Genomic DNA, 25057 nt, shown 5'->3' on the forward strand with positions numbered 1-25057 from the left:
TACAAGCTTCCCACTTTCTGCAGTGAAATGTACAGTTGGATCTTGCTGGATGTCAAAGGCAAAGATGAGCCAGGGCCTTTCACTCACCGCAAGGGCCTCTGCTCCTTGATGCTGCTCACCTACTGATGAGTTTTGTTTCTCTCAACACAGGGTAAAAACCTGATCCCATTGACAGGAGGGAACGCCAAGCTCAATTACACTGTTCTGGTTGGTGAGAAGCCCTGTGTTCCCACAGTATCTGAAGTGCAGCTGCTGTGCGAGTCCCCGAATCTCACTGGACGGCATAAAGTGACGGTGAGCAAAAGCTCTAATATGCTGCAGAGCAAAATGCAATTCTCTTCTGGAGGAAAGGTTGGGTTCTGCAGCCTGCATAAATCATGCAAAGTCGAAGAAATGTGCATAATGTATCTTCTTTTGCATAATGTATTCTTTCACTGCTTTGCGTTTTTTGTTGATTAAGCAGTATCTAAACCCTGTTGAATAAAATAAGTAATTATCCTTCAGCTTTTACTGATTTGTTCCTCTTTATTTGCTAGTTATGGAGAAAGGTAAGGTGTTCTTCAAACCAATTCAGCCCTGCAGATCTTTCTTGGGCTCATCTCTGGCTTCTCAGATTTCAGAACATACTCTTGAAACCACATGGGCTAGAAACTTGGCTTTAGAAGTAAAGGAAGCCCGGAGTCTCAGGAAGCTGAGTGTTGCAGGCCGCACCACATTCGGGGCTTTGCAGAGTGTTTTTCTGGAATGCCTTGAACTTATCTGGTCTCCTCACTGCCTTCCTCTAACTTGCAGGCTCGCGTTGGAGGGATGGAGTTTTCCCCAGGGATGGTGAACATCTCCCCGGACAGCCCACTTAGCCTGCCCGCCATTGTCAGCATTGCCGTGGCAGGGGGGCTTCTCATCATCTTCATCGTGGCTGTGCTGATTGCCTACAAGCGCAAGTCCCGCGAGAGTGATCTCACCCTCAAACGGCTCCAGATGCAAATGGACAACTTGGAGTCCCGGGTCGCCTTGGAGTGCAAGGAAGGTACGGCAAGCGGAAGGGACCAAAAATATTTTTAAAAGCCATGGGAGGAGCCTTCTGTCATATGCAAAGTAGAGAAGTGTGCATCTGGCAACAGGAGAGCCTATTTTGAGATGCAGGGCAACTGAGAATTTATATAGGTGTGTAGACCAGTTGGCTCATGTTATAGCTAAGAATGAAACTGCTAGCAAAGGAATTGTGGGGAAAGGAGTAGGTTAAGGGGACAGGAGAGATTGAAGTTCCAGTTGGCTTGGGGAAGTCAGACTGTACGTGGCTTAGAACAGGAGTGGGGCAGACCTTCATGAGCTCAAGGGCCACATTCCCTTCCAAACAACATTCCAGGGGCCACACAGACAAAGCCAGAGACAAAAGCAGTTGCAGCACAAATGCAATGTTTGCCTTTGTACAATAGGCTGGTTTCTACACATAGAGGGGATAAACCTTCTCCCTTGCTAATGGGCTGTCAGCTTTAGTTCCTTCTCATCTGTCACTCTACGAAAACAGATGGCACTGGGCAATCAACTCCTTTTGAATGATGGGTCAAAGATACAAGACATTTTGTAATGGGACTGGAATCTATGTTGTACACATTTCTGATTAATGCCTCCGTTGGGGCCCATAGTCAAAAGTCATGGTGGGAATCGAATTGGGACATACAGATGAGCGGAGGAATGGTCTGTGGACCAAGCCTCCATACAGGTCATCACTAGCTCAAACTTGAGAGCTCTTTCTAAAGTTAGAACATGGCTGGTACCTTACTCCATGACAGCTCTCCTCCGTGCATCCAGGTACATCTTCACTGTGTTGGAGAGGCTGCCATGTAGTTGGTACATATAAACACATGTGGTGGGACTGCTCAAAGGTGGCTGGATTTTGGAATGTTGTATTTGCTGAGTTAGTTTAGTTGGTTTCTTGATAGCAAAAGAAACTATTACTCCATCTTTTCACCTATAGAATCATAGAATCATAGAGTTGGAAGAGACCACAAGGGCCATCGAGTCCAACCCCCTGCCAAGCAGGAAACACCATCAGAGCACTCCTGACATATGGTTGTCAAGCCTCTGCTTAAAGACCTCCAAAGAAGGAGACTCCACCACACTCCTTGGCAGCAAATTCCACTGTCAAACAGCTCTTACTGTCAGGAAGTTATTCCTAATGTTTAGGTGGAATCTTCTTTCTTGTAGTTTGGATCCATTGCTCCATGTCCGCTTCTCTGGAGCAGCAGAAAACAACCTTTCCCCCTCCTCTATGTGACATCCTTTTATATATTTGAACATGGCTATCATATCACCCCTTAACCTCCTCTTCTCCAGGCTAAACATGCCCAGCTCCCTTAGCCGTTCCTCATAAGGCATCGTTTCCAGGCCTTTGACCATTTTGGTTGCCCTCCTCTGGACACGTTCCAGTTTGTCAGTGTCCTTCTTGAACTGTGGTGCCCAGAACTGGACACAGTACTCCAGATGAGGTCTGACCAGAGCCGAATACAGTGGCACTATTACTTCCCTTGATCCTGGTGCTTTTGAACCTGTATATGGGCTTTGAAAAATAAAGAACTTATTTGTCATCTCCTATCAGCAGCCTGGGCTGTATTGCCAAATTTTGGAAGACCTTTAATCTTAGCAATTTGGATTGCTTGTATTCTTCAGTTTGGCAAATTGCCCTTCTTGAAAATATATCCCACAAACTATACTTTTTTGTTTGTGGGATATATTTTCAAGAAGGGCAGAACATGAATGACCGTTGCTTTGCTATATGGGATGATTTTATTTCTTATACAAATTTTGAGGCATTTAGTTTCTCAGTGTCACCAGTATATGCAAATTCCTGGCTCATGTCAGACTACATAGAACCTTTATTCTCAATAATGATGGTGGAAAACAGGTGGAAAATTCTTTTATTTTTTTTAAAAAAAGATTTATTATTTGTAAACAGAATCTTTGTATGAGTCAATATTTTACTATCCCTTTGTACTTTTGTCCTTCCAGGCTGTGGTGTTTTATGGTTTAAATTTTTAATTCTTTGTCCTCTTTCTTTTTGTTACATTTGCACTTTTTTGTTAACAAATCAATAAAATATATATAAAATATAATAAAATATATATTTTGAAAAATAAATAAAAGTAGGCTTTCAGTGTTCAGTTTAATCTAAATCATGTTTTATTATCTCTGTTGTTGTTTTTTATTTCTTTGTTTTGCCGGCTGTTAATCTTGTTGATTCTGTTATTGTGTTTTTATCACTAAAGAATTTTTTTTAAAACCACCCAATGTGGCTGCAAAGCAGGGCTAGTAGAGGATGTGGGGAGTGTCCAGAGGGCGGCGGATCCCAAGGGCCAGATAAACAGGATTGCAGGACCACATTCATCCCTGGACCCGATGGTCCCCATCCTCAGTTTAGAACCAGGGAAGAAGGGATGGGAGGGGAAGAGACCTGATGGCCAATAAGCAAGGAATAATGAAAGAGCCACCTATTGCATCAGACCATCAGGAATGACCTCTACTTCATTTGAAAGCAGCTCTCCAAGCAGAGACAGAAGCCTTTCCCAACTTGCCACCCAAGACTCTTAACAGGAGATGGCCAGCCTTGAATCTGGGATTTCATATAGGCAAAACAAGTGATCCGTCAATGAGCTTTGGACCACATTGTGGTGTGTGTGTTCTTTCAGTGTCTGAAGAATGTCCTGTAGCTTAGCAGTGAAAGCTGGTCCATTGGGGGAAGTCAACACGGCTCCACCAAACTTGGTCTGCCCTCGCCCAGCTCCAACCTGCCTCCCTTCTTATTTGCATCAAATCCAGGGGGTGGCACCTGTTGGGATCTGAGGTGAGATACCCACGCAGCAGAAGGTGCTCCCAGTTCCATTCAGCACACAGAGGCATCTTAAGGTCCAAAATAGTTTACTGCTGTAGAAGATAAGGCTTCATTAATACAGCTCCAGACGCTGATATAGATATACAGCTCGTAGGCTTTGGAGATACAGTTACAGATATGTACAAGCACAAGGTAGACATAAGGCTGATGCACCTTCAAGATGTAACACAGACTCCGACCCGTGAGCAGACTCACTGACTAATGAGCTGACACATCCTACGCACTTAGATGGCACTGGGCCATTGCCATAGCCATTGGCTTGGCTGACCTTGCACCTAATCATAGAACCATAGAATAGTAGAGCTAGAAGGGACCACAAGTGTCATCTAGTCCAATCCCCTGCAATTCAAAAATCTTCTTAGCTTCCTCCTCCTTGGTCTCAGTGTTGTCTTGACAGAATTCTGCAATGGGGGGGGGGGGACTAGAATGAGTTGGCCCGGCCTGCCATTGGCTCTGGCACTACCTGCTGTTGGGCTTCCTGGCTTCTTCCCTACCAGTGCTGGTGAACACCAGCTAAAGCTGTACCTTAGCCAAGCCATGCTTTGGGGGAGTTGCTTTTGGGGGGACATTTCTCTATGATAAGCAACCCTCACATCTCATCCTTCCATAAAGAGCTCAGGGCAGCGTAGAGGAGGGTGCCCCTACTTTATCCTTCCAGGACCTCTATGAGGTAGGATAGGCTGGGAGATACTGATAAGCCCTGGGTATTTCTGTGAGTTTCATGACAGGGTGAGGATTTGAACTTGTGCCGTTCTGATCGCAACCTGATGTTCAGTCCACTGCGCTGCTCCAGATCTTCTCCACTTAGGATTCATATTTCCCTTTAATAGTCCAGCTTTATTTGTCTCCGTCCTCCCCCGCCACCTTAAATCACAGCTTTTGCAGAACTGCAGACCGACATCCACGAGCTGACTAGCGATTTAGATGGAGCTGGCATCCCGTTTCTGGATTACCGGACCTATACCATGAGGGTGCTTTTCCCTGGCATCGAAGATCATCCTGTGTTGAGGGATCTGGAGGTAAGCGTCTTCCTTAAACACAAGAACACCAGAAGCTGCCTTATGTTGACACAGCCCGTTGGTCCATCTAGCTCCGTATAGCTCTCCAGGGTTCTAGAAAAGAGACATTCCCAGGCCTATGTGGAGATGTTGGTGATAGAAAGAGAGGGAGGGTGAGGGGAGAGACAGCAAGAAGGTCAGCACAGTGCTAATGCCCCAGCAGAACCCATCTGGGCCTCCTGCCAGTTTGTTTGCACTGTGCCAACCTCCTCACTGCCTCATCCATCTTTGGAGAGGACTGGATATGCGCTGTGTGTGTGTGTGTGTGTGCTGAGCCCGGGGGTAACCCGTAAAACATGGTCCAGGTCCGGTCCAGAATCTGAAGGTTCTGCTAGGAGTCAGTCCGACAGGACCAAGGCAGGACACGAGGCAGGAAACCAGGCAAGGACAGGTACAGGATCTCAGGCAGGATCTAGCATACAGCAACATTGCTCCTGCAACCTGGGGTGGGGTCCAACAGCTTTTTATCTTTGTTGGGGTAGCGGCCAGTCCTGATCCCCCGGTGACTCACCTCCCTGTTTTGCCCGAAGGTGAGCACTCCTCCTGCGAGTACTCAGGTCTCTCCTTCTCAGACCTTAGTCTCTGCAGCTCAGGAGACGTCGGTGGGTTACTAGACCCAGGGGCCTCAGCCTCCCCTGACCAAACCGGTAGTGGAGCAGCTGTAAGTGATGGCCCAGCTGGAGGCAACGAGGTAATCCCCACATCTGGAGCCAGGGCAGGCTCATGCTCCTGACTCGGCCCAGCTGGTTTTGTTGCAGGGGAACCTGTGCAGACTGGGACTCATCAGGATCAGGCCCCAGACTTGATTCAGATGCTGCCTGAGGCAAAGGATCTGGTGCAGACTGAGTCTCCTCTGGTTCCGATTCCGAGCCTGAGTCCCAGGCCATCACAGTGTGTTCGTGTGTGAGAGAATGCTGTGTATAAATGTTTCACTGCGTGTGTGAGAGAGAGAGAAAAGGAGAGAGTTGTGGACTGTGTGCCGAGCGAGTGTTTGTGCTGTTTGTGTGGTGAGTTGTAGTTGCATATGGGAGAGCATTCAATGGCAGCAAAAGTGAAGGGATGGAGAGCTGAGAAAGTGGATCCTTAGGCCACAAAATATTAGCTACTGTTATGTACTGAGTTGAATAGGATCCAAAATGCAGCCGTCTGATTGGTCCTAGAACAATAGGATCCAAAATAGAGCAGTTTGATTGGTCCTAGAACAATAGGATTCAGAATGCAGCAGTCTGATTGGTCTGCAGGAACCACCCAATCCAGCTCCAGATGGAAGTAAATCCACAACCTGATTGGCCTACAGGAAAATTCCAGAATTAGCCAATCACGTGCAGCCCATTGTGTAAATAATGTATGTAGAGCAGATACTTTGGGGAAACATTCATTCCTCCTCACCACTATGAGCTGAATAAAGAGCATGAAATCCATTCTCGACTCTGAGTATATTTCAGCTACCCTTGTGGCTAAGGAGTCCTGCAGCTCCTTTTGGACAGGGGCCTTTTCTGTGAAAGCCAAAGACTCCTCCTCCTCCTCCTCCTCCATAACTCTGTGGCTTAGCGACATGTGCTTCTCCCTGTATTACATCACAAAGCAATCAGGACCTCAGCTGGTCTTCATTCTAGTCCCAAGTGGCCATTTGATCTGCTGGATCAAACCAATGGCCTCTCTAGACCGGCATCCTGCTCTCACAGTGGCCAACCAGATACCTGTGGAAAACCCGCCAGCAGGATTTGAGCACAAGGGCAACTTTCCCCCTCCTGTGGTTTCCAGTAACTGGTATTCAGAAGCTTTGCTGCCTCCAACTGTGTTTCAGATCATAGCCATCATGGCTGATAGCCACTGGTAGTCCTCTCCTCCATGAATTCATCTAATCCTCTTTTCAAGCTATCTAGGTTGGTGGCCATGACTTCCTCCTTTGGGAGCGAGTTCTATAATTTAGCTTCTTTTGTTGTGAAAACGGTTTGGCGTGGCCGGCAGCCTCTGCTGCGGAGTGGAGCAGACTGCAAAGGCACGCTGCGTGCCAGGGAGGGAAGAAGCAGAGGAGGTGGTGATGGCAGCCCCTCCTGAAAAATATTGGCAGGTACTATGCTGGCCAGGGTCCTGCAGAGAGAATTGAGGAGATCAGGACAAAGCCACATTGCTTGATTCATCAAAGAGAAGCTGGCACCACTTCTGGCCAGCCCTTGTTCGGCCTTTTTTGTGTGTACGAATGTGCCCTGCCCTCTTTGGCTTTGGTGCAGCGCTGGTGTGATGGTTTGTGTATGCTCTTCACAATAAGCACCCTCTGCTCGCTCAGAGAGATATTTACAGTTCTTTATTTTACATATGTATGGGACGCGGGTGGTGCTGTGGGTTAAACCACAGAGCCTAGGGCTTGCCGATCAGAAGGTCGGTGGTTCGAATCCCCGCAACAGGGTGAGCTCCCGTTGCTCGGTCCCTGCTCCTGCCCACCTAGCAGTTCGAAAGCACAAAGTGCAAGTAGATAAATAGGTACCACTCCAGCGGGAAGGTAAACGGTGTTTCCGTGCGCTGCTCTGGTTCGCCAGAAGCGGCTTAGTCATGCTGGCCACATGACCCGGAAGCTGTACGCCGGCTCCCTTGGCCAATAAAGCGAGATGAGCGCTGCAACCCCAGAGTTGGTCACGACTGGACCTAATGGTCACGGGTCCCTTTGCCTTATTTTACATATGTACAAGCAGCACAGTACAACTTATGCATTCGAATTGTCCTGTTGAGATTCGGGGAGTGGTCTTCTCCTGCTTCTCCTCCAGCAGAAGAGGCGGGGAAGCTTCATGGGACGTCTCTGATCCCTGTGCTTTAACCCTCTCCTTTCCTGTGCCAAAGGCACAGGCAAGGGCTCTCCATCTGTCCCTGAGCTCCCTGTGCGGTGCTGGGGCTCTGATTCAGCATCAGAGAGCCTTGACACCTCCTGGCTCCCTCCTGCTCTCCCCCCCCCTTCCATCATTTCCTGACCGTCTCCTTCTGACTGTTCCCGCTCTGACTCTTTTCCTCTCCCAAACTCAAAAGCAGTCTTTGGCAGTCCCGTGACAACTGGGCAGCTGCATTTCTTTGTACAGGACCTTGTACTTCTCCCGACGATGAACAGAAGCTGCCTCATATTGAGCCAGTTCCATTGGTCCGTCTAGTTCAGTGAAGTCTACACTGACCGTTGCTGGCGTCCATCTGTCTCAGGAGATCATGGCAGAGTGCACTTTTAGGAGTGAAGTCAAACCATTGGAGAGTTGCAGCACCTGCTGTGGCTGTAAAGACCGATATGGGAGAGACATGTTTTGTTGCAGCTGGGGCAGAGGAAGGCATCCGGCTGTGCTGCTGCAGAAGCACCATGGCATTTCTTCTCTCTGTGTTCTTCCCAGCGGTCATTCCTCCTCTAGTCACTGCTGTGGATGCACAACCTGTTTGTCTGTCTCCAGGCATTGCAGTCACCTGCAAGGGATTCCCACGTGGTGGGGTTGATGTTGCCAGCCTTTGGGTCACTTTTGCTGACATCTTTGTAACACTGTAACTCTGTGTAGACAGTCTACACCATGGGTAGGCAAACTGAGGCCCGGGGCCCGGATCCGGCCCAATTGCCTTCTCAATCCGGCCTGTGGACGGTCCGGGAATCAGCGTGTTTTTACATGAGCAGAATGTGTGCTTTTAATTAAAATGCACCTCTGGGGTATTTGTGGGGCATAGGAATTCGTTCTCCCTCCCCCCCCCAAAAAAATATAGTCCAGCCCCCCACAAGGTCTGAGGGACAGTGGACCGGCCCCCTGCTGAAAAAGGTTGCTGATCCCTGGTGCTACACTGACTGACATATATGGAGCTTTATGTTAGACACAGTGTTTCTCAAAGTTGGGTCCCCAGCTCTTGTTGAACTACAACTCCCATCATCCCTGAGCACTCGTCTTGCTGTTGAACTACAACTCCCATCATCCCTGAGCACTCGTCTTGCTGTTGAACTACAACTCCCATCATCCCTGAGCACTCGTCTTGCTGTCTAGGGATGATGGGAGTTGTAGTCCCCAAACAGCTGGGGACCCAAGTTTGAGAAACAGTGTCCTAGAGGTACCAAGCCATTGATTCTCTTCTTTCTCTCTGTTTTTGACAGGTCCCTGGGTATCGTCAAGAGCGGGTTGAGAAGGGCTTGAAGCTCTTTGCCCAACTCATCAACAACAAGGTCTTCCTCCTGTCCTTCATCCGCACCCTGGAGTCCCAGCGCAGCTTCTCCATGCGAGACCGTGGCAACGTGGCCTCCCTCATCATGACGGTGCTGCAGAGCAAGCTGGAATATGCCACGGATGTCCTCAAGCAACTCCTGGCCGATCTCATAGACAAAAACCTGGAGAGCAAAAACCATCCCAAGCTTCTGCTTCGGAGGTAAGCCCTGGAGCAGGTGGTGGTTGTTGCTCATTAAATTTTCCACAAAAAGTGACACAAAGATAATTGCAAGCATTAAAACCGAGCACAGGCTGCCCACAACTTACACACATTTAACTTGTGCAGTTTCTTTTTTAATAATATTTTATTAAGTTTCCATTTCATAATATATAAAGACATCCATATTACTCACATTAAATTTTTGCTCGCTTGAGCTGTCAACTTTTCCCTGCTCCCACCTTGTGGTTGCCATAATTCCTATCTATTTCATCGCTTTAGTACCTCTTCCTCCTTACATTTCATCCGTTTCAATTTTTACATTTTAAATAAATATAAAAAAGTATAAATCATAAACATTACAAATCTTCTTAAGTCAATCCTGCTAGCGTTATTAGTTGTTTGCAATTGTCCTTCAAATATTGTATGAATTTACTCCGGTCTTTTTGGAAAGCTTGATCACGCTGGTTTTGGATTTTCCCAGTTAGCTTCGCTAGTTGTGCATATTCCATCATCTTCATCCGCCATTCTTCAGTTATTAGTAATTCCGGTTGTTTCCATTTTGGGGCTTAACTTGTGCAGTTTCAACTTTATTGTCATGGACTGGTTGGACGCAGAGGAGTGATGGGAAGGCACCAGCTGGAGAACCACCAAGGGAAGAAGGCTCAGAGCCAGGGGAGTGGTGGTGGGATGACAATGAGTGGTCAGAGGGAGAAGAGGGAGTAGATCAGGAGGAGGTGGTGTTGGAAGCTGAAGAGGCAACAGGGCTTAGTGAGCAGGAAGAGGCTGTGGCGGAGAGAAATCCTCATTCAGAAGTGGAAGCAGGAGAAGAGGGAGGCCAAGAGGCAGAGATGAGTCAGGCTGCTGAAGAAGCCAGGGTGTTTTCCCCTGCTGCTGCAACAAGCCCCCTCCACCAGGAGAGGTGTGAAGAAGGAGGAGCAAAGGCAGGCATGCCGGCGCAGTCTCAGATCGCTGGGGAAAGGAGAGGAGGAGAATTAGGCAGCTGTGGGAAGTCAGGGACCTTCAGTTTCTGCAACTGCCCCATAGGAGCAAGACCTACTGAAGAAGAGTTGCTGAGCTCATTTGGGCTGGCACTCCTGTGCAAATCCAGTCTGTCTTCCTTCTTCCTTCCTTCCTTCCTTCCTTCCTTCCTTCCTTCCTTCCTTCCTTCCTTCCTTCCTTCCTTTCTTTCTTTCTTTCTTTCTTTCTTTCTTTCTTTCTTTATCTTTCTTCTGTTGTTACTGTTGCTGTTGTTGTTATATTGAAGTTCATAGTGTCAGGGAACTACCATCAGCTCAGAGGCGAGAGGTGGAAGGGCAGATGGATTACAGAGAGCCTCCAAAGATCGTGGGAAGCAGCACTTCCTCAGTGGAGGAAGGAAGCCCTGCCTCTAGTGGGGAAGAGCTGCACGGCTCGGAGGATACAAGAAAGAGCCAGGACACTGTGCCTGAGCAAAGCGGGGAGGAGGGAGCTCCCCCTTTACCCAAGCCTTCCCTGCGCAGTAGGCTTTCACACAGAGAGGGGAGGCGTCGGCTGGGGGTCAAGAGACTACTCTGCTGGGGAAAGTTTAAGGACCGCCCACTCTCAGATTCTGTTAGTGAGTGAGCAAGACATGGAATAGAGGCGTTCTGCATTGTAAATATTTTTGCACCAATAATAAAGCCTTTGAAAAGACCAGTGAGGGATCTTGCCTGATCGCTCTCGAGCAACCACACCAATACGCATAAACAATTTTAAATAAAGAAAAATAAAGAAAACAATCTTGTATAAGTAATCTTATATAAATTTACAAAAATAAACTGATTCAAACTTATACACTTTCATCCTATCTTCTTACTAAAATAAAGTAGCCTTCCCATCATTTCCCAATGTATTTAACCTTTCTGATGTTGAACGTACTTATCATTATTACCTTAATCTTTTTGCATTTTCTGACACTTTCTTACAACATTTCGTCCCTGCTTTCCTTATTTCTTAATAGTTAATTTACACAAGGGTCGTTCAAACGCTGCCATAGAAATTATACTGCTATTATGATTTTGTAAATATCTCTTAAACATATCCCATTTTTGAATAAATGATTGTTTTGCATTACCTCTTAGTCTATTAGTCAATTGTGCCATTTCTGTGTATTCTAGTAATTTGTTCTGCCATTCCGATAATGTTGGAACTTTCCCCCCTTTCCAGTTCATTGCAATTAGTATTCGGGCTGCGGCTGATGCATATAGAAAAATTTATTTTACATTTTTCGGTATATCGGCAGCTCCGGTTTTTCTAATAAAGAGTTAACTTCACCCACTCCGTGTGATTTACTGCCGGCCTGCTCCTGTCATATATGTGGGCAAGGTGGGGATGCTGTCACAAGATCTTGTGGGAAATCAGATTGTCCTGTGAGATCTTCTCTAATGCTCCCAGAGTTGGGGCATTGAGCAGACCTCACCTGAGAAGCAAATCTGCAAACTTTCCAGGCTGGGTCCGCTTGGGGCTACCCAGTGCGGAAAGAGCTTTTAAGCTCTTGGTTTTGCTTCTTGGAGAAGGTCCACTTAGCACACCAGCTCTTGTGAGATCTCACGGGATGATCTGACGTCCCACTCATGAGAGCATCCCCACTGCTGCCAGCGTTAGTGGGCCTTGTCGGAGATTAAAAGGTGTCTGGTCACGGCTAATGAGCAGCTACCAAATTTCACCAGATATAAAACTCAAGGCAAACCCCATAGAGAAATTCAGACAGGGAGAATGTTATCCTTCTCAAATTCCAAATATGAAACCTTTTTCTTTCTTTTTTTGGTCAGTGGTTTCCATGTAAATCCAAAATCTGAATGTTTGGTGTAGGAGGGCATGGCAAAACAGGCAAGGAGATGTTTTCCTGGGGCTCTGCATAGTTTATTTTTTTTCTCTGCATTCCTTCTAGGACAGAATCTGTTGCTGAGAAGATGCTCACGAACTGGTTCACGTTCCTGCTCTATAAGTTTCTCAAGGTAAGAAGAACTGGACTGCTTAACTGGACTGTTATTTCATTATTTGGAAATCCTGGTTGTTGTTGTTTTTAAGCAGTGGCTTAGTATGGATTTCAGCTGTTGTTTTTAACATTGTTTGGTTTCACTGAGTTACCCCAGCTGGTTGGAAGAACAGGGGAAAACAGTGTGACAAGAAGGGACCAAGGAAAAATACCATGGGAAGCTGAGATTGTAATTTTATAGAATCTTAGAAATGTAGAGTTGGAAGGGACTCAAGAGAGACATCTAGTCCAACCCATTGCAATCTTCTTCTTCTTCGGCGATCACTCGTAGCCAAGTAAGATTGTCTTCCATAAACACAGTTTTAACAATGAGTCCATAAGTGACTGTGGAGGCCAATTCTGGATTCACACGTCCTTCCACAGTCCCCACCCCCCCAACCTCCCTAGCTCAGATGCAATTTGCAAGCTTCTTTACACATGTTCAGACCCTCTCAGCTGTCCTCGCAATTGCAGTAAAAGCAAAAGTGAAAAAACCTAACAGCAATCCTTAACAAATTAAATTACTAGGTTATAATAAATCAAGGCTTAATGAATTATACTTAAGCAAATATTTGTGCTATCAAAGCCTCAGCAAAGGTGACTTCTTGAGATTTTGAAGCGTGGGGTAATTTACAGTTAAAATACTGTTCGTTCTTTATTATGAGCAGCGTATCAAAATATACTCACCGCATCTCTGTTTAAAACACTAATAATGCCTATCACTTGTTTTCTCTCTCCATATAATTAGGTGCAACAATATAAATAGGCTGACATATTCATGAGTCATAATATTGTGCCCTTGTCATTTAAACACTGCAGATTCTTTCCTGGGTCTTTGATTTGCCCCTGTATTAGGCTACAATTTATTTATATATTAATTCAGAAAGCTTCGAGTGAAGATGAGGAGAGGCCATCTTTGTCATCTTTCCGCTTCCCATTACAGTAACACACCGGAACGAAAGTAGCCACACAAAACAGACCAGTGTGCCCTGGACTCAAACCCATCAATTACAACTGCACACTCTAATGCCCCCCAAAACAAGCAATGGAAGTTTGGAGTCGATTGGGGGTTGGACTCGATGGCCCTTGTGGTCTCTTCCAACCCTATGATTCTATGATTGCTTGTCTCTTTCCTTATGGCAGACTGTCCAAGTGCCCCTATTTTCCAGGGACAGTCCTGGATTTACAGAAGCCATCCCAGTTTCTGATTTAATCCTGGGAATGCCCTGATTTTCCTTAGGACATCCCTATTTTCATCGGAGAAATGTTACAGGGTATGGAGTTATGTGACCCCCAAGCCAAGGAGATCATAAAATCGTAGAACTGTAGAATTGGCACTCCTGTCTTTCACTGTCTCCCGCAGTTTGGTCAAACTCATGCTGGTAGCTTCAAGAACACTGTCCAACCATCTCATCCTCTGTCGTCCCCTTCTCCTTGTGCCCTCCATCTTTCCCAACATCAGGGTCTTTTCCAGGGAGTCTTCTCTTCTCATGAGGTGGCCAGAGTATTGGAGCCTCAGCTTCACGATCTGTCCTTCCAGTGAGCACTCAGGGCTGATTTCCTTAAGAATGGATAGGTTTGATCTTCTTGCAGTCCATGGGACTCTCAAGAGTCTCCTCCAGCACCATAATTCAAAAGCATCAATTCTTCGGCTATCAGCCTTCTTTATGGTCCAGCTCTCACTTCCATACATCACTACTGGGAAAGCCATAGCTTTAACAATATTGACCTTTGTCGGGAAGGTGATGTCTCTGCTTTTTAAGATGCTGTCTAGGTTTGTCATTGCTTTTCTCCCAAAAAACAGGTGTCTTTTAATTTCGTGACTGCTGTCACCATCTGCAGTGATCATGGAGCCCAAGAAAGTAAAATCTCTCACTGCCTCCATTTCCTCCCTTTCTATTTGCCAGGAAGTGATGGGACCAGTAGCCATGATCTTAGTTTTTTGATGTTGAGCTTCAGACCATATTTTGCGCTCTCCTCTTTCACCTTCATTAATGGATTTGTAAAAATGTTACATGGAAAAAATATGAGGCATTTAATAATAATAATAAAATGTTCTTTAATTCCTCCTCACTTTCTGCCATCAAGGTTTTGTCATCAGCATATCTGAGGTTGTTGATATTTCTTTCAGCAATCTTAATTCCAGTTTGGGATTCATCCAGTCCAGACTTTTGCATGATGAATTCTGCATATAAGTTAAATAAGCAGGGAGACAATATACAGCCTTGCCGTACTCCTTTCCCAATTTTGAACCAATCAGTTGTTCCATATCCAGTTCTAACTGTAGCTTCTTGTCCCACATAGAGATTTCTCAGGAGGCAGATGAGGTGATCAGGCACTCCCATTTCTTTAAGAACTTGCCATACTTTGCTGTGGTCAACACAGTCAAACGCTTTTGCGTAGTCAATGAAGCAGAAGTAGATGTCTTTCTGGAACTCTCTAGCTTTCTCCATAATCCAGCGCATGTTTGCAATTTGGTCTCTGGTTCCTCTGCCCCTTCGAAATCCAGTTTGCACTTCTGGGAGGTTTTGGTCCACATACTGCTTAAGCCTGCCTTGTAGAATTTTAAGCATAACCTTGCTAGCATGTGAATTGATATATTAACATATAATCATTTTTCAGTTTCTTTATTTATTTAGACTTTGACTAATTTTCCTATTTATTAAATGTCTCCCAATATCCTCTTTCGTCTGTCTGCAAAACAGTTCAAGATAAATCACAATTGCCATGCCTTGCCTTTTCTCTTTTGATACATATAGCGGCCACCATGGATTTTAAGAGTTTATTCTTTTCAGTGTTCCGGAATGAACATTTGCTACAATACAATGCCTGAAAGCAACTAGTCCGGTACTGAAAAAAGTAGGCACAGGCCTTTCCAATTTAGCTATAGCCTGAAAAGGAAATGGAATCATCAAAACGAGACGGTTTTATGAAATTATTATTTTCTCCGTCATGCAAAGCAGATGTCCCTCCTCTCAGCAAGGAGCCAAAGGTTTGGAACAGCATTCAGGTTAGCAGATCTGAAGACTCTGATCCAATGCATGTTCTACTTGGGGGCAAGTACTTCCCTGCGCTGCTTGCTCCTGAGGAAGTGCCACTTGGACCTCTCAGTTCCAGCATTGTTGGCAGCTAGTCCCCTAGAGTTGTACACATGGTTTTGTGTGGCTCCTTGTCTTCTGTGACCAAAAGTGGCAACGTGCCACCAATCGAAAGCGACAGTCACCCCTTTACACAACCAATTACCGCCAGTCGTTTCTGCCGCCTCTGAAGCTGAATGGCTTAAGGAGACTTAAGTAGATGTTCCTCCTGCCTCCTATGATCCGCCACCTTTTACAGCAGGAAAAAGTTTTGAAGGGCCCTGGAAGGTCGATTTGGTGGCTCCGGCTATCAGATTCCCATTTCCAGCTGAAAGTGGGGGAGAGAAAGGGAGGTGAGTCATTGAAAGCTTTGCTTTCATAATGGGCTATTTTATTTTCCCCACTCGGCTCCTTGTCTTCCTGCCTTTAGCCCGAAAAAACGCGGGCAGATAAGGGCAATAGGCATCCGCCTCGGAAGCAATATGCTGCCAGGAGATAAGCTAATTAAGTGGCAGGCAGGTGTTAGAGCACAGGAAAGACCCTACTCTGGGCTACAGAGGAGGGAACGGCTTCTGGGGATTTGCAGAGGACAAAAATTGAAACCGTTCTCGTGGATTTCGGAGGAGCTGCTCAGGGTGGAGAGGCAGAAAATGCAGAGGAGAGTCATGGGAAGGCGGAAAAGAGGAGCTGAGCTAGAAGGAAAGCAGGTGGAACTATGGGGCAGGGCAGGACTGGTTGGCTGCAATTCTCAGCACACTTATGAGTCAATGTGTTTAGGATTCCTCCAGCCAATTCCTAGCAAATTCTTCCCTGGGTTTACACCTGCTCCACACCTTCCTTCATCTGTGCCCCACATTGAATTAAATATTGTAAGCGCCTAGAGACAGGGAACCTTCTTCACTTGAGCTTTGTGAACCGTTGTGCATGGTGCTGTCCAAATAAATATTGGGCAGGTAAATATTTGAGGAAGCAAGAAGTGCATTGAGATGGCTAATACTGTACCAAATCAATACACATTTATTTTTGCATACTAGATCTTGAGTTGGCAGTTCTAGAGCCCACCTGTACATCCATGGCTTGGAGCTGTGATTTGACAACTTCCAGGAAGTGGCTGGAGCATACAGGCAGACCCTCCAGGTGTCCCTATTTTCCAGGGACAGTTCTAGATTTACAGAAGCTGTCCCGGTTTCTGATTTGATCCTGGAATGTCCCACTTTTCCTAAGGAAGTCCCTATTTTCATCAGAGAAATGTTGGAGGGTTTGGACCCCCAAGCCAAGGAGACGAGTAACTGTACAACCTTTAGAAGACATCCCTGTATCGGATGTCTTCGGAAGGCAGCCCTGTATCAGGAAGGTTTATAATGTTTAATTATGTTGTTATATATGTTGGAAGCTGCCCAGAGTGGCAGGGACAACCCAGTCAGATGTATGGGCTATAAATAATAAGGTGGTTGTTGTTGTTATGGAATAAGATGTTCCTATTTTCATCGGAGAAATGTTGGCGTGTATGTGCAGCTGGAACGTGCTCTGAAAAGATGGCGGCTGCAATGGAGCCATCTCCTAGGACTTCTGTCTCGCCATTTCTTTGCCAACTTTTCCTTCCCTGCAGGGATTGGCTCTCAGCTCTTTAGAGCCATGAAGTGGGTGGAACAGAGCACTGATGCAGGATGCTGTCTCCTCATCGCCCCAATTGATTGTCCCTTCCTTCCTTTCTTCCTTCGCCTCACTGCAGGAATGTGCCGGCGAGCCTCTCTTCTCCCTGTTCTGTGCCATCAAGCAACAGATGGAGAAGGGCCCAATCGATGCCATCACTGGGGAAGCCCGCTACTCCCTTAGTGAGGACAAGCTGATCCGGCAGCAAATCGACTACAAGACCCTGGTGAGTGATGGGGCCATTGATGTGCCCGAAAGAGGAAATTGGGGGTGGGTTGGGACAAGGAGAATTGGAAGGGACCCCCAGAATTGGAAGGGATCTCTTTTACCATCTGAAAGTTCTTCCTGATGTTTAGTCCGAATCTCAACAGCAGAGGAGAACAGCACCAAACCGATGGCAAGGAAGAAAGAGGTTGAAATTCCTTATATGCTAAAAATAGCAAGGGCTGCTGACTACTCTGGGTTCAAGGAGGCAACAGGGACTTGCAACAAAATGTTGCAGCACAGAGTACCCCTGCTCAGGGTGCTGTTAACCAGTCTTACTCTTTCCCAGTCTACTCCATTTCATTCCCTGCTCGCAAACAACAGGCAATGGTCACACACAGTTCCCCAGCCCCCCAAAAAGGATTTTTGTACTTCTGCAGACATCAAGGTTCCTCTGGCATGTTGATGCCCCCATGTGATTTCCTATGGAATCTCTTTTGCCCAAAGGAATCTCTGCTCTTCTCCTTCCAGGCTGGTGAATACAAAGGAGCCAGCGCTCCAGGTCAATGATTGAATTCTTCCCTCCCCAAAAGCTGTCCTGTCCTTGCTTGCAGCTTTTTGATGCTAATCAGCTTTCTCTTTTATATCTCAAGGGCAGGCAAATCTACCCTGATAGGAATCTTAGCAGATTTGCAGAGATCCACTCCTCCCTGGAGATTAAAGAAGGGAAGGGAAGTGAATGACAGGCTTCTATCTCCCTGTCACCCTCCTTCAGTCTCCCCCCTGCCCCTTTCTCTAGCCATGACTCTACAGTCTCTGATCTTTGAACAACAATAGCGATAATATGAGGGTTTTTTATTGTTTGCCAGAAGATATAAGGAACATATGTTACAGAAAAGGACTTTTCATTGCTTGATGATGTTTTTCTAGTGCCGAGGTGAGGTTTTCACCCAACACTTAATTCTCCAGCAATTTGAGTGGGTGTGAAAGTAGGGGAGGCACTTTTTGCATCTATTCCCAGGGAGTGTGAAACCTAGTTTGGGTGGTGTGTGTGTGTGTGTGTGTGTGTGTGTGCAGGAATTAGCTTACCTGCTTTAGAACTTAAGAGCATCTACATGCAGCCCCTGGGAGAGATCATCAGGGGGGGTTGGGCTGGGTGTTCATCAGTATGCAGATGATACCCAGCTCTACCTCTCTTTTAAATCAGAACCAGCGAAAGTGGTGAAGGTCCTGTGTGAGTGTCTGGAGGTGGTTGGAGGATGGATGGCAGCTAACGGATTGAGATTGAATTCTGACAAGACAGAAGTACTGTTCTTGGAGGACAGGGGGCGGACTGGTGTGGAGGACTCCCTGATCCTGAGTGGGGTGACTGTGCCCCTGAAGGACCAGGTGCACAGCCTGGGAGTCACTTTGGACTCACAGCTGTCCATGGAGGAGCAGGTTAATTCTGTGTCCAGGGCAGTTGTTTACCAGCTCCATCTGGTACGCTGACTGAGACATTGCCTGCCCACAGACTGTCTTACCAGAGTGGTGCGTGCTCTAGTTATCTCCCGCTTGGACTACTGCAATGTGCTCTACATGGGGCTACCTTTGAAGGTGACCCGGAAACTACAACTAATCCAGAATGCGGCAGCTAGACTGGTGGCTGGGAGTGGCCACCAAGACCGTATAACACCAGTCCTGAAAGACCTACATTGGCTCCCAGTATGTTTCCGAGCACAATTCAAAGTGTTGGTGCTGACCTTTAAAGCCCTAAACGGCCTCGGTCCAGTGTACCTGAAGGAGTGTCTCCACCCTCATTGTTCTGCCCGGACACTGAGGTCCAGCTCTAAGGGCCTTCTGGTGGTTCCCTCACTGGAGGTTACAGGGAACCAGGCAGAGGGCCTTCTCGGTGGTGGCACCTGCCCTGTGGAATGCCCTCCCAGCAGATGTCAAGGCAATTAACAACTATTTTACTTTTAAATGACAACTGAAGGCAGCCCTGTTTAGGGAAGTTTTTAATGTCTGATGTTGTATTGTTTTTAATATTCAGTTGGGAGCCGCCCAGAGTGGCTGGGAGAACCTAGCCAGATGGGCGGGGTATAAATTATTATTATTAGTAGTAGTAGTAGTAGTAATTTATTAAGCAATATATACAGGACAAAGCAATCATGGGGTGCTCTCACATCTTCTCCAAGAGAAAGAGAGAAAGTACAGTGGTACCTCGAGTTACATACGCTTCAGGTTACAGACTCCGCTAACACAGAAATAGTACCTCGGGTTAAGAACTTTGCTTCAGGATGAGAACAGAAATCGTGCGGCGGTGGCACGGCAGCAGCAGGGAGCCCCATTAGCTAAAGTGGTGCTTCAGGTTAAGAACAGTTTCAGGTTAAGAACAGACCTCCAGAACGAATTAAGTGCTTAACCCGAGGAACCACTGTACAAAAGTACAATACAGCAGAAGAGATAGAACCGACTTCCGTTCTCACACCTTCCAAGCATGGAATGTCAACACAGACATGTGATGTAACAATCACACATCCAGCAATGGGAGAATGAAATATTCTGAATAGGTGGCTGCAGCAGGACCAAGCAGGGTCACAGGATCTTTAAAACTGAGGCAGGTCTATCAAGGAGGTTGTCGCTTTAAATGTACCCTGGTCCCAGCGTACATTTAAGGCTTTCTGCTACATGCGTCAATCAGGCAATGCTCTTTGTAGTTCTTTCAGCCATGATGCAGTCCCTTCCTCCCTGGGGGTAGAAGACAATTCTATTTTACTTACACACACACACACACACACGTATCTCGTTTTCGCATTTGTTGAGGCAAGTAATGCACAAAGAGCAAAGATCACAAAACCTGATTCGAAGCTGTCACGGCAAACGTTTTATAATAAGCCCTTCGGGGGCAGAAGTGGACGGGGAAAAGCTGTCTGATGTGTCTCAAGTTTGTCACCGTCTCAGAACATGCTGGGTGGCCCCCTCCAGCCCCCCCCCCGCCTCCTGTCCCCTGCACACCCCTGCATCTCTCATCCTTACAGTCGAATCCGTTAATATCTGTTGACATCACATATCTACAAACATGCTCCCTCGCTGCCCCTGGATGAAAAACGCTCGGAGCATCTCTTTGGTTAAAGCCCAGTGGGGAGTTTTTAATGTTGGCAATGGAGTCACTAATGAGGCTTAAAAGGGGTGTCCCATATGCCCTTTCTTCGGGGATTGATTTCGGCTGAGCCCAGGCACTTCTTCCTGCTTCTGAACAGATGCAGACATCCTGCTGTTGCTCTCCTCTGAAAGGGGAGGGCAGGGGAAAGGCATAAACCTTCAGCCACTTCCTGCTTCTGATAGATGATAGATAGATAGATAGATAGATAGATAGATAGATAGATAGATAGATAGATAGATAGATGATAGATATAGATAGATGATAGATAGATAGATAGATAGATAGATAGATAGATAGATAGATAGATAGATAGATAGCAATACCTGGCTGCAGGATCAAGCCAAAGACCCAGATAACCACAATTACCTTGAATTTCAGCTTAACCCTCAAGAAAGAAGGGCATTTTCACTGGCCAGGTTTAATTCAAATCCATCAAACCTCTTTTCGGGAAGGTTCTCAGGCAGGGTGGAAGGAGAAAGAACTTGCCCATGTGAAGACCACCTGGTGGAAACCCTTACACACATGGTTCTTAATTGTAAACTATATGCTGATCTCCGTCAGCAATTTCTAGATCAACTCTGTATCCCCAAATGGAAACCAGAGTTGGAGGTCATACATTTTCTATTACTGGGGAATGATCAGGAGCTCACCAAGTTAGTAGCTAAATATCTCTATTTGGTTTTTTTGTCATCAAAATACACTGCAGACGTCTGATCTCCCTGGAGACCTAGAGATGTGACGATAGACTGCTCTGACTCCTTCTTTTTAGCAAATGTTTTGTGCCACTGGGGGAGTGGTAATTCTGAATTGATTTGTTTTGGATGTTTGTATGTGATGCCAATAAAAGGTTTGATGATGAAAGACCCAGATACTCCCATATCCTCTTCTCACAGTGGCCAGCCACTGGGAAACTTGCAAGTAGGAATTTTCTCTCCATTGGGAAAAAGAAACTGGCAGCTGGATGCAGAAACCCTGCATGCATGGTCAGTTCTCTGCTTCCCTGCATAGTTTGGGCATCTGGGGGAACAAAAGAACCCCACATGCAAATCAGCTCTGTGGAAAATCAAGGGTATCCAGGAGGACACATGGAGATATCTGTCCTAAGTCCACAGGAAGGTTAATAAAACTGGCGACTATGAGGCATGGCCCTCATCTCTGCTTTCAGGCCGAGGGAGCCGGTGTTTGTCCACAGACAGCTTTCCGGGTCATGTGCTTCTGGTGCAACGGGACATCGTGACGGAAGCCAGAGCGCACTGAAATGCTGTTTACCTTCCCGCCTCAGTGGTACCTATTTATCTACTTGCACTGGCATGCTTTCAAACTGCATTGGTGTGATTTTGGCAGCCAGTCTGTGGTGGAAGGCGAGGACAGTAAGGAAACACAGTGTGATCCCTGGAAACATGAATATTCTGTAAAAGGTCTTTCAGGACCCTGGACAGAGCCCATGGAGCCGATGAGTTACCCCTGCAGGAACTCTTTATGCTGCCTGAGCCTCACTCCACCTCGTAGTAGTAGTAGTAGTAGTAATAATAATAATAATAATAATAATAATAATAATAATAATAATAATAATAATAATTTATTATTTATACCCCACCCATCTGGCTGGGTTTCCCCAGCCACTCTGGGCGGCTTCCAACAGAATATTAAAATACAATAGTCTATTAAACATTAAAAGCTTCCCTAAGCAGGGCTGCCTTCAGATGTCTTCTAAAAGTCTGGGAGTTGTTCTTCTCTTTGACATCTGGAGGGAGGGCTTTCCACAGGGCGGGTGCCACCACCGAGAAGGCCCTCTGCCTGGTTCCCTGTAACTTGGCTTCTCGCAGGGAGGGAACTGCCAGAAGGCCCTCGTCGCTGGACCTCAGTGTCTGGGCACAACGGTGGGGGTGAAGATGCTCCCTTTCCCTTCTAAGGCATGTAGAGCTGTAAAAGGGCAGCCTGGTGTTCTGTCATTTGCCCACGAGCTCATGGTGGGTAGGCTTCCTGGCACTGGCACACTGATTCAGTTCAGTGCAAGGCCTTTGAAAGCAAATATGCTGGTCCCGGGTGAGAAGTGAGTTTGCAAGTTCTGTGTGACTGGCTCAATGGTGGGGGTCAACCAGCACTACTGGTTTCCAACCATAGCACCTCAGTGCTTTCTGACTTTCGGGGTCATGTTGGGGGGGAGGTATTGTTTTTGTTTGTTACTATGCTTTGTATTTGTGCTTTTATATTGTAAACCTGTAATCCTCGAATGAAAGAAAGCCTAGAAATTTAACAATTTAATTAATTAATAATAGCAGCAGCAGCAATGCACAACCCTGAGATCTCTTACCTGAGATCCTTTTAACTAGCAATGCCAAGGATGAACCCGTCGCTTTTCTGCCATTAAACGGTGGCCTTTCTCCACTGTGCAGGTAGACAAAGTGGAAATAAAGAGGCAAGTTTCCCACGTCCCGTCTCTTTTTCCTCTTCTTATCCAACGGTAGCTTTATCTTCTTGGGTACTGCCTGGTTGTTGGGCAGTTGCCTGGAGTGATAAGGAATCAATTATCCGTGATAACTGATTTTGCCGAACATTTGCGTTACCAGACAGGGAGGGTGGAAATCCTTTGGGAGTGATTTTTAATTTTTTAAATCATTTCACTGGCATGTGATTAATACAACATGTGAACTTGTGCCAAGGCAATATCACCAAGGGAGCTTAGTCTCAAATTATTATTAATTTGAAACTTAATGCTAACTGCTAAACATTTGCACTTAAAAGGAAGGGAAAGGGAAGGGAAGGGAAGGGGAGAGAGAGAAACCACAAGGTGTTTAGACCTCCATTTCACATCTACTTCTGAAATGTGTTAAATTGAAAGAGGTGTGCATTTCATTTTTCAGAGTCATTTTTCACTTCTGAGATCCTTTTCTTCTTCTTTTTTTGAAAAATGAAACTCCAAGTTTCTAATAAATGCCTCTGAAGTAGCAGCCAACTTTCCATTCTGCTCAGTGCATGGAAAAGTTTCCAAGGAATCCCCTCATCTGCTTTGCGTTTAGCTTTTGACGGGGGGGGGGAGTGGGTTTGTCTAGGGTGGGGGCAGGTTTTGGTGTGAAGCCAGAGACCTCCCTTGTAAAGGAAACCTGTAACCTGCCAGATGTCTGGGAGAAAGAGGTGACTTTGGAAAGCTCTGCTAAGAAATTAGGTTGGGAGTGAGAGCATCAGGATCAAGGCCTTCCATAATCTGAGAAATTTAGAAGATGTCCCTGGGGCTTGGACACAGGTTGGCAATTTATTTATTTTTGAAATATTGGCCTTCAGGAAAGAGACAAAAATGTACAGAAACATGCACAGTGGAGCAAAGTGCCTAAAATGCACATGTTACTGCAAAAAAATGCATCTATCGGGCAACATTCGATACAAAAATGTGTACATTAAGAGAAATTTGCACTAAAGTGCTGGCAAGTTTTTATGTGCTCATTTAAAAAAAAATAATGACAACAACCACAAACTGATTCAGAAATGGGGAGAACCAAACTTGATAGGTTAATGAGAAATGGAGAGAAACAGAAACGGAAAGATTTGTCAATCCCTATGAAGGACCTTAGGGACGCGGGTGGCGCTGTGGGTTAAACCACAGAGCCTAGGACTTGCCGATCAGAAGGTCAGTGGTTCGAATCCCCGCAACGGGGTGAGCTCCCGTTGCTCGGTCCCTGCTCTTGCCCACCTAGCAGTTCGAAAGCACGTCCAAGTGCAAGTAGATAAATAGGTACCACTCCAGCGGGAAGGTAAAAGGCGTTTCCGTGCGCTGCTCTGGTTCGCCAGAAGCGACTTAGTCATGCTGGCCACATGACCCGGAAGCTGTACGCCGGCTCCCTCGGCCAATAAAGCGAGATGAGTGCCGCAACCCCAGAGTCGGTCATGACTGGACCTAATGGTCAGGGGTCCCTTTACCTTTACCTATGAAGGACCTATGTTCAAATGCCTTCTCCTTTCCTGCATGAGAACCTAAAACGTTGAGTTTCTGGGATAAGGATTCCGGATTGCCAATCTAGCAACAATGAGCGGGTCTCATCCTGGACTGGATCAAGCTGGGCTGCTGCCTGAGCACCCATTGGTGGTTTCTCAGCACCTCCGAAGGACAAACAGGATAAAAACACACACCTGATAAAATAATATTGCAATTCTGTTCGAGCTGATGAGAGTACCTTATCTCCTACATCAATTTCAGACCTCCACTTTCTAACTTACAAACAGACAGCTGAAACCTTTCTAGCGCTGAGCTGGCACAGCTTGAAAGCAGAATAAGTTAGCGGTGATCACGAGAGGAGGACGGAGCGTCTTGATCTCTGTGGGGCAGGCAGTGGCATGAGGCCTTTGTGTGTGTGTGTGGCCTAGAGCGGCTACTACAATGGGCTGGAATGCCTCAGACTCCATGTTGCTTAGCAACCACCACCAGAGGAGGCCTTCAAGTTAACAAACCCTTTATGAGCATTATAGCCTATTCTTTCCACAATCTATGGAGAAGATGCTACTCCAAGTTGCATACCCTCCAACATTTCTCTGATGTAAATATGGATGTCCTAAATAATAAATAATAATAATAATAATAATAACAATAATATACCCTACTCGTCTGACTGGGTTGCCCCAGCCCCTCTGGGTGGCTCCCAACATATATAAAAACAAAGTAAAACATTA

The 25057-nt window shown here is 46.2% G+C and overlaps 1 protein-coding gene and 1 long non-coding RNA gene across 10 annotated transcripts in view; one reads left to right on the forward strand and one right to left on the reverse strand.

The window, feature by feature from the left end:
• PLXNA4 (plexin A4) overlaps window positions 1–25057 on the forward strand; it is a 600353-nt gene that overhangs the window by 530548 nt on the left and 44748 nt on the right. For all 5 annotated transcript variants that reach the window (XM_083460906.1, XM_083460907.1, XM_083460910.1 and 2 more), the window contains 6 exons: window positions 151–294; window positions 793–1027; window positions 4766–4908; window positions 9053–9321; window positions 12230–12296; window positions 17126–17272. In XM_083460906.1, coding sequence (XP_083317032.1) covers window positions 151–294; window positions 793–1027; window positions 4766–4908; window positions 9053–9321; window positions 12230–12296; window positions 17126–17272 — 1005 coding nt within the window. The remainder of the gene's footprint in view (window positions 1–150; window positions 295–792; window positions 1028–4765; window positions 4909–9052; window positions 9322–12229; window positions 12297–17125; window positions 17273–25057) is intronic.
• LOC310687069 lies at window positions 14703–24915 on the reverse strand. 5 transcript variants are annotated; one of them, XR_014516177.1, is made up of 4 exons: window positions 24608–24914; window positions 24317–24520; window positions 22710–22903; window positions 14703–15721 (listed from the first exon to the last, which is right to left on the reverse strand). It is a non-coding gene; the product is annotated as an uncharacterized lncRNA (long non-coding RNA). The 5 variants fall into 5 exon arrangements; XR_014516178.1 differs by having other exon boundaries at window positions 24311–24520; XR_014516179.1 differs by having other exon boundaries at window positions 22710–22783; window positions 24608–24913.

This window comes from Podarcis liolepis (assembly GCF_965112155.1).
Source record: "Podarcis liolepis genome assembly, chromosome: 10".
Classification (NCBI taxonomy): domain Eukaryota; kingdom Metazoa; phylum Chordata; class Lepidosauria; order Squamata; family Lacertidae; genus Podarcis; species Podarcis liolepis.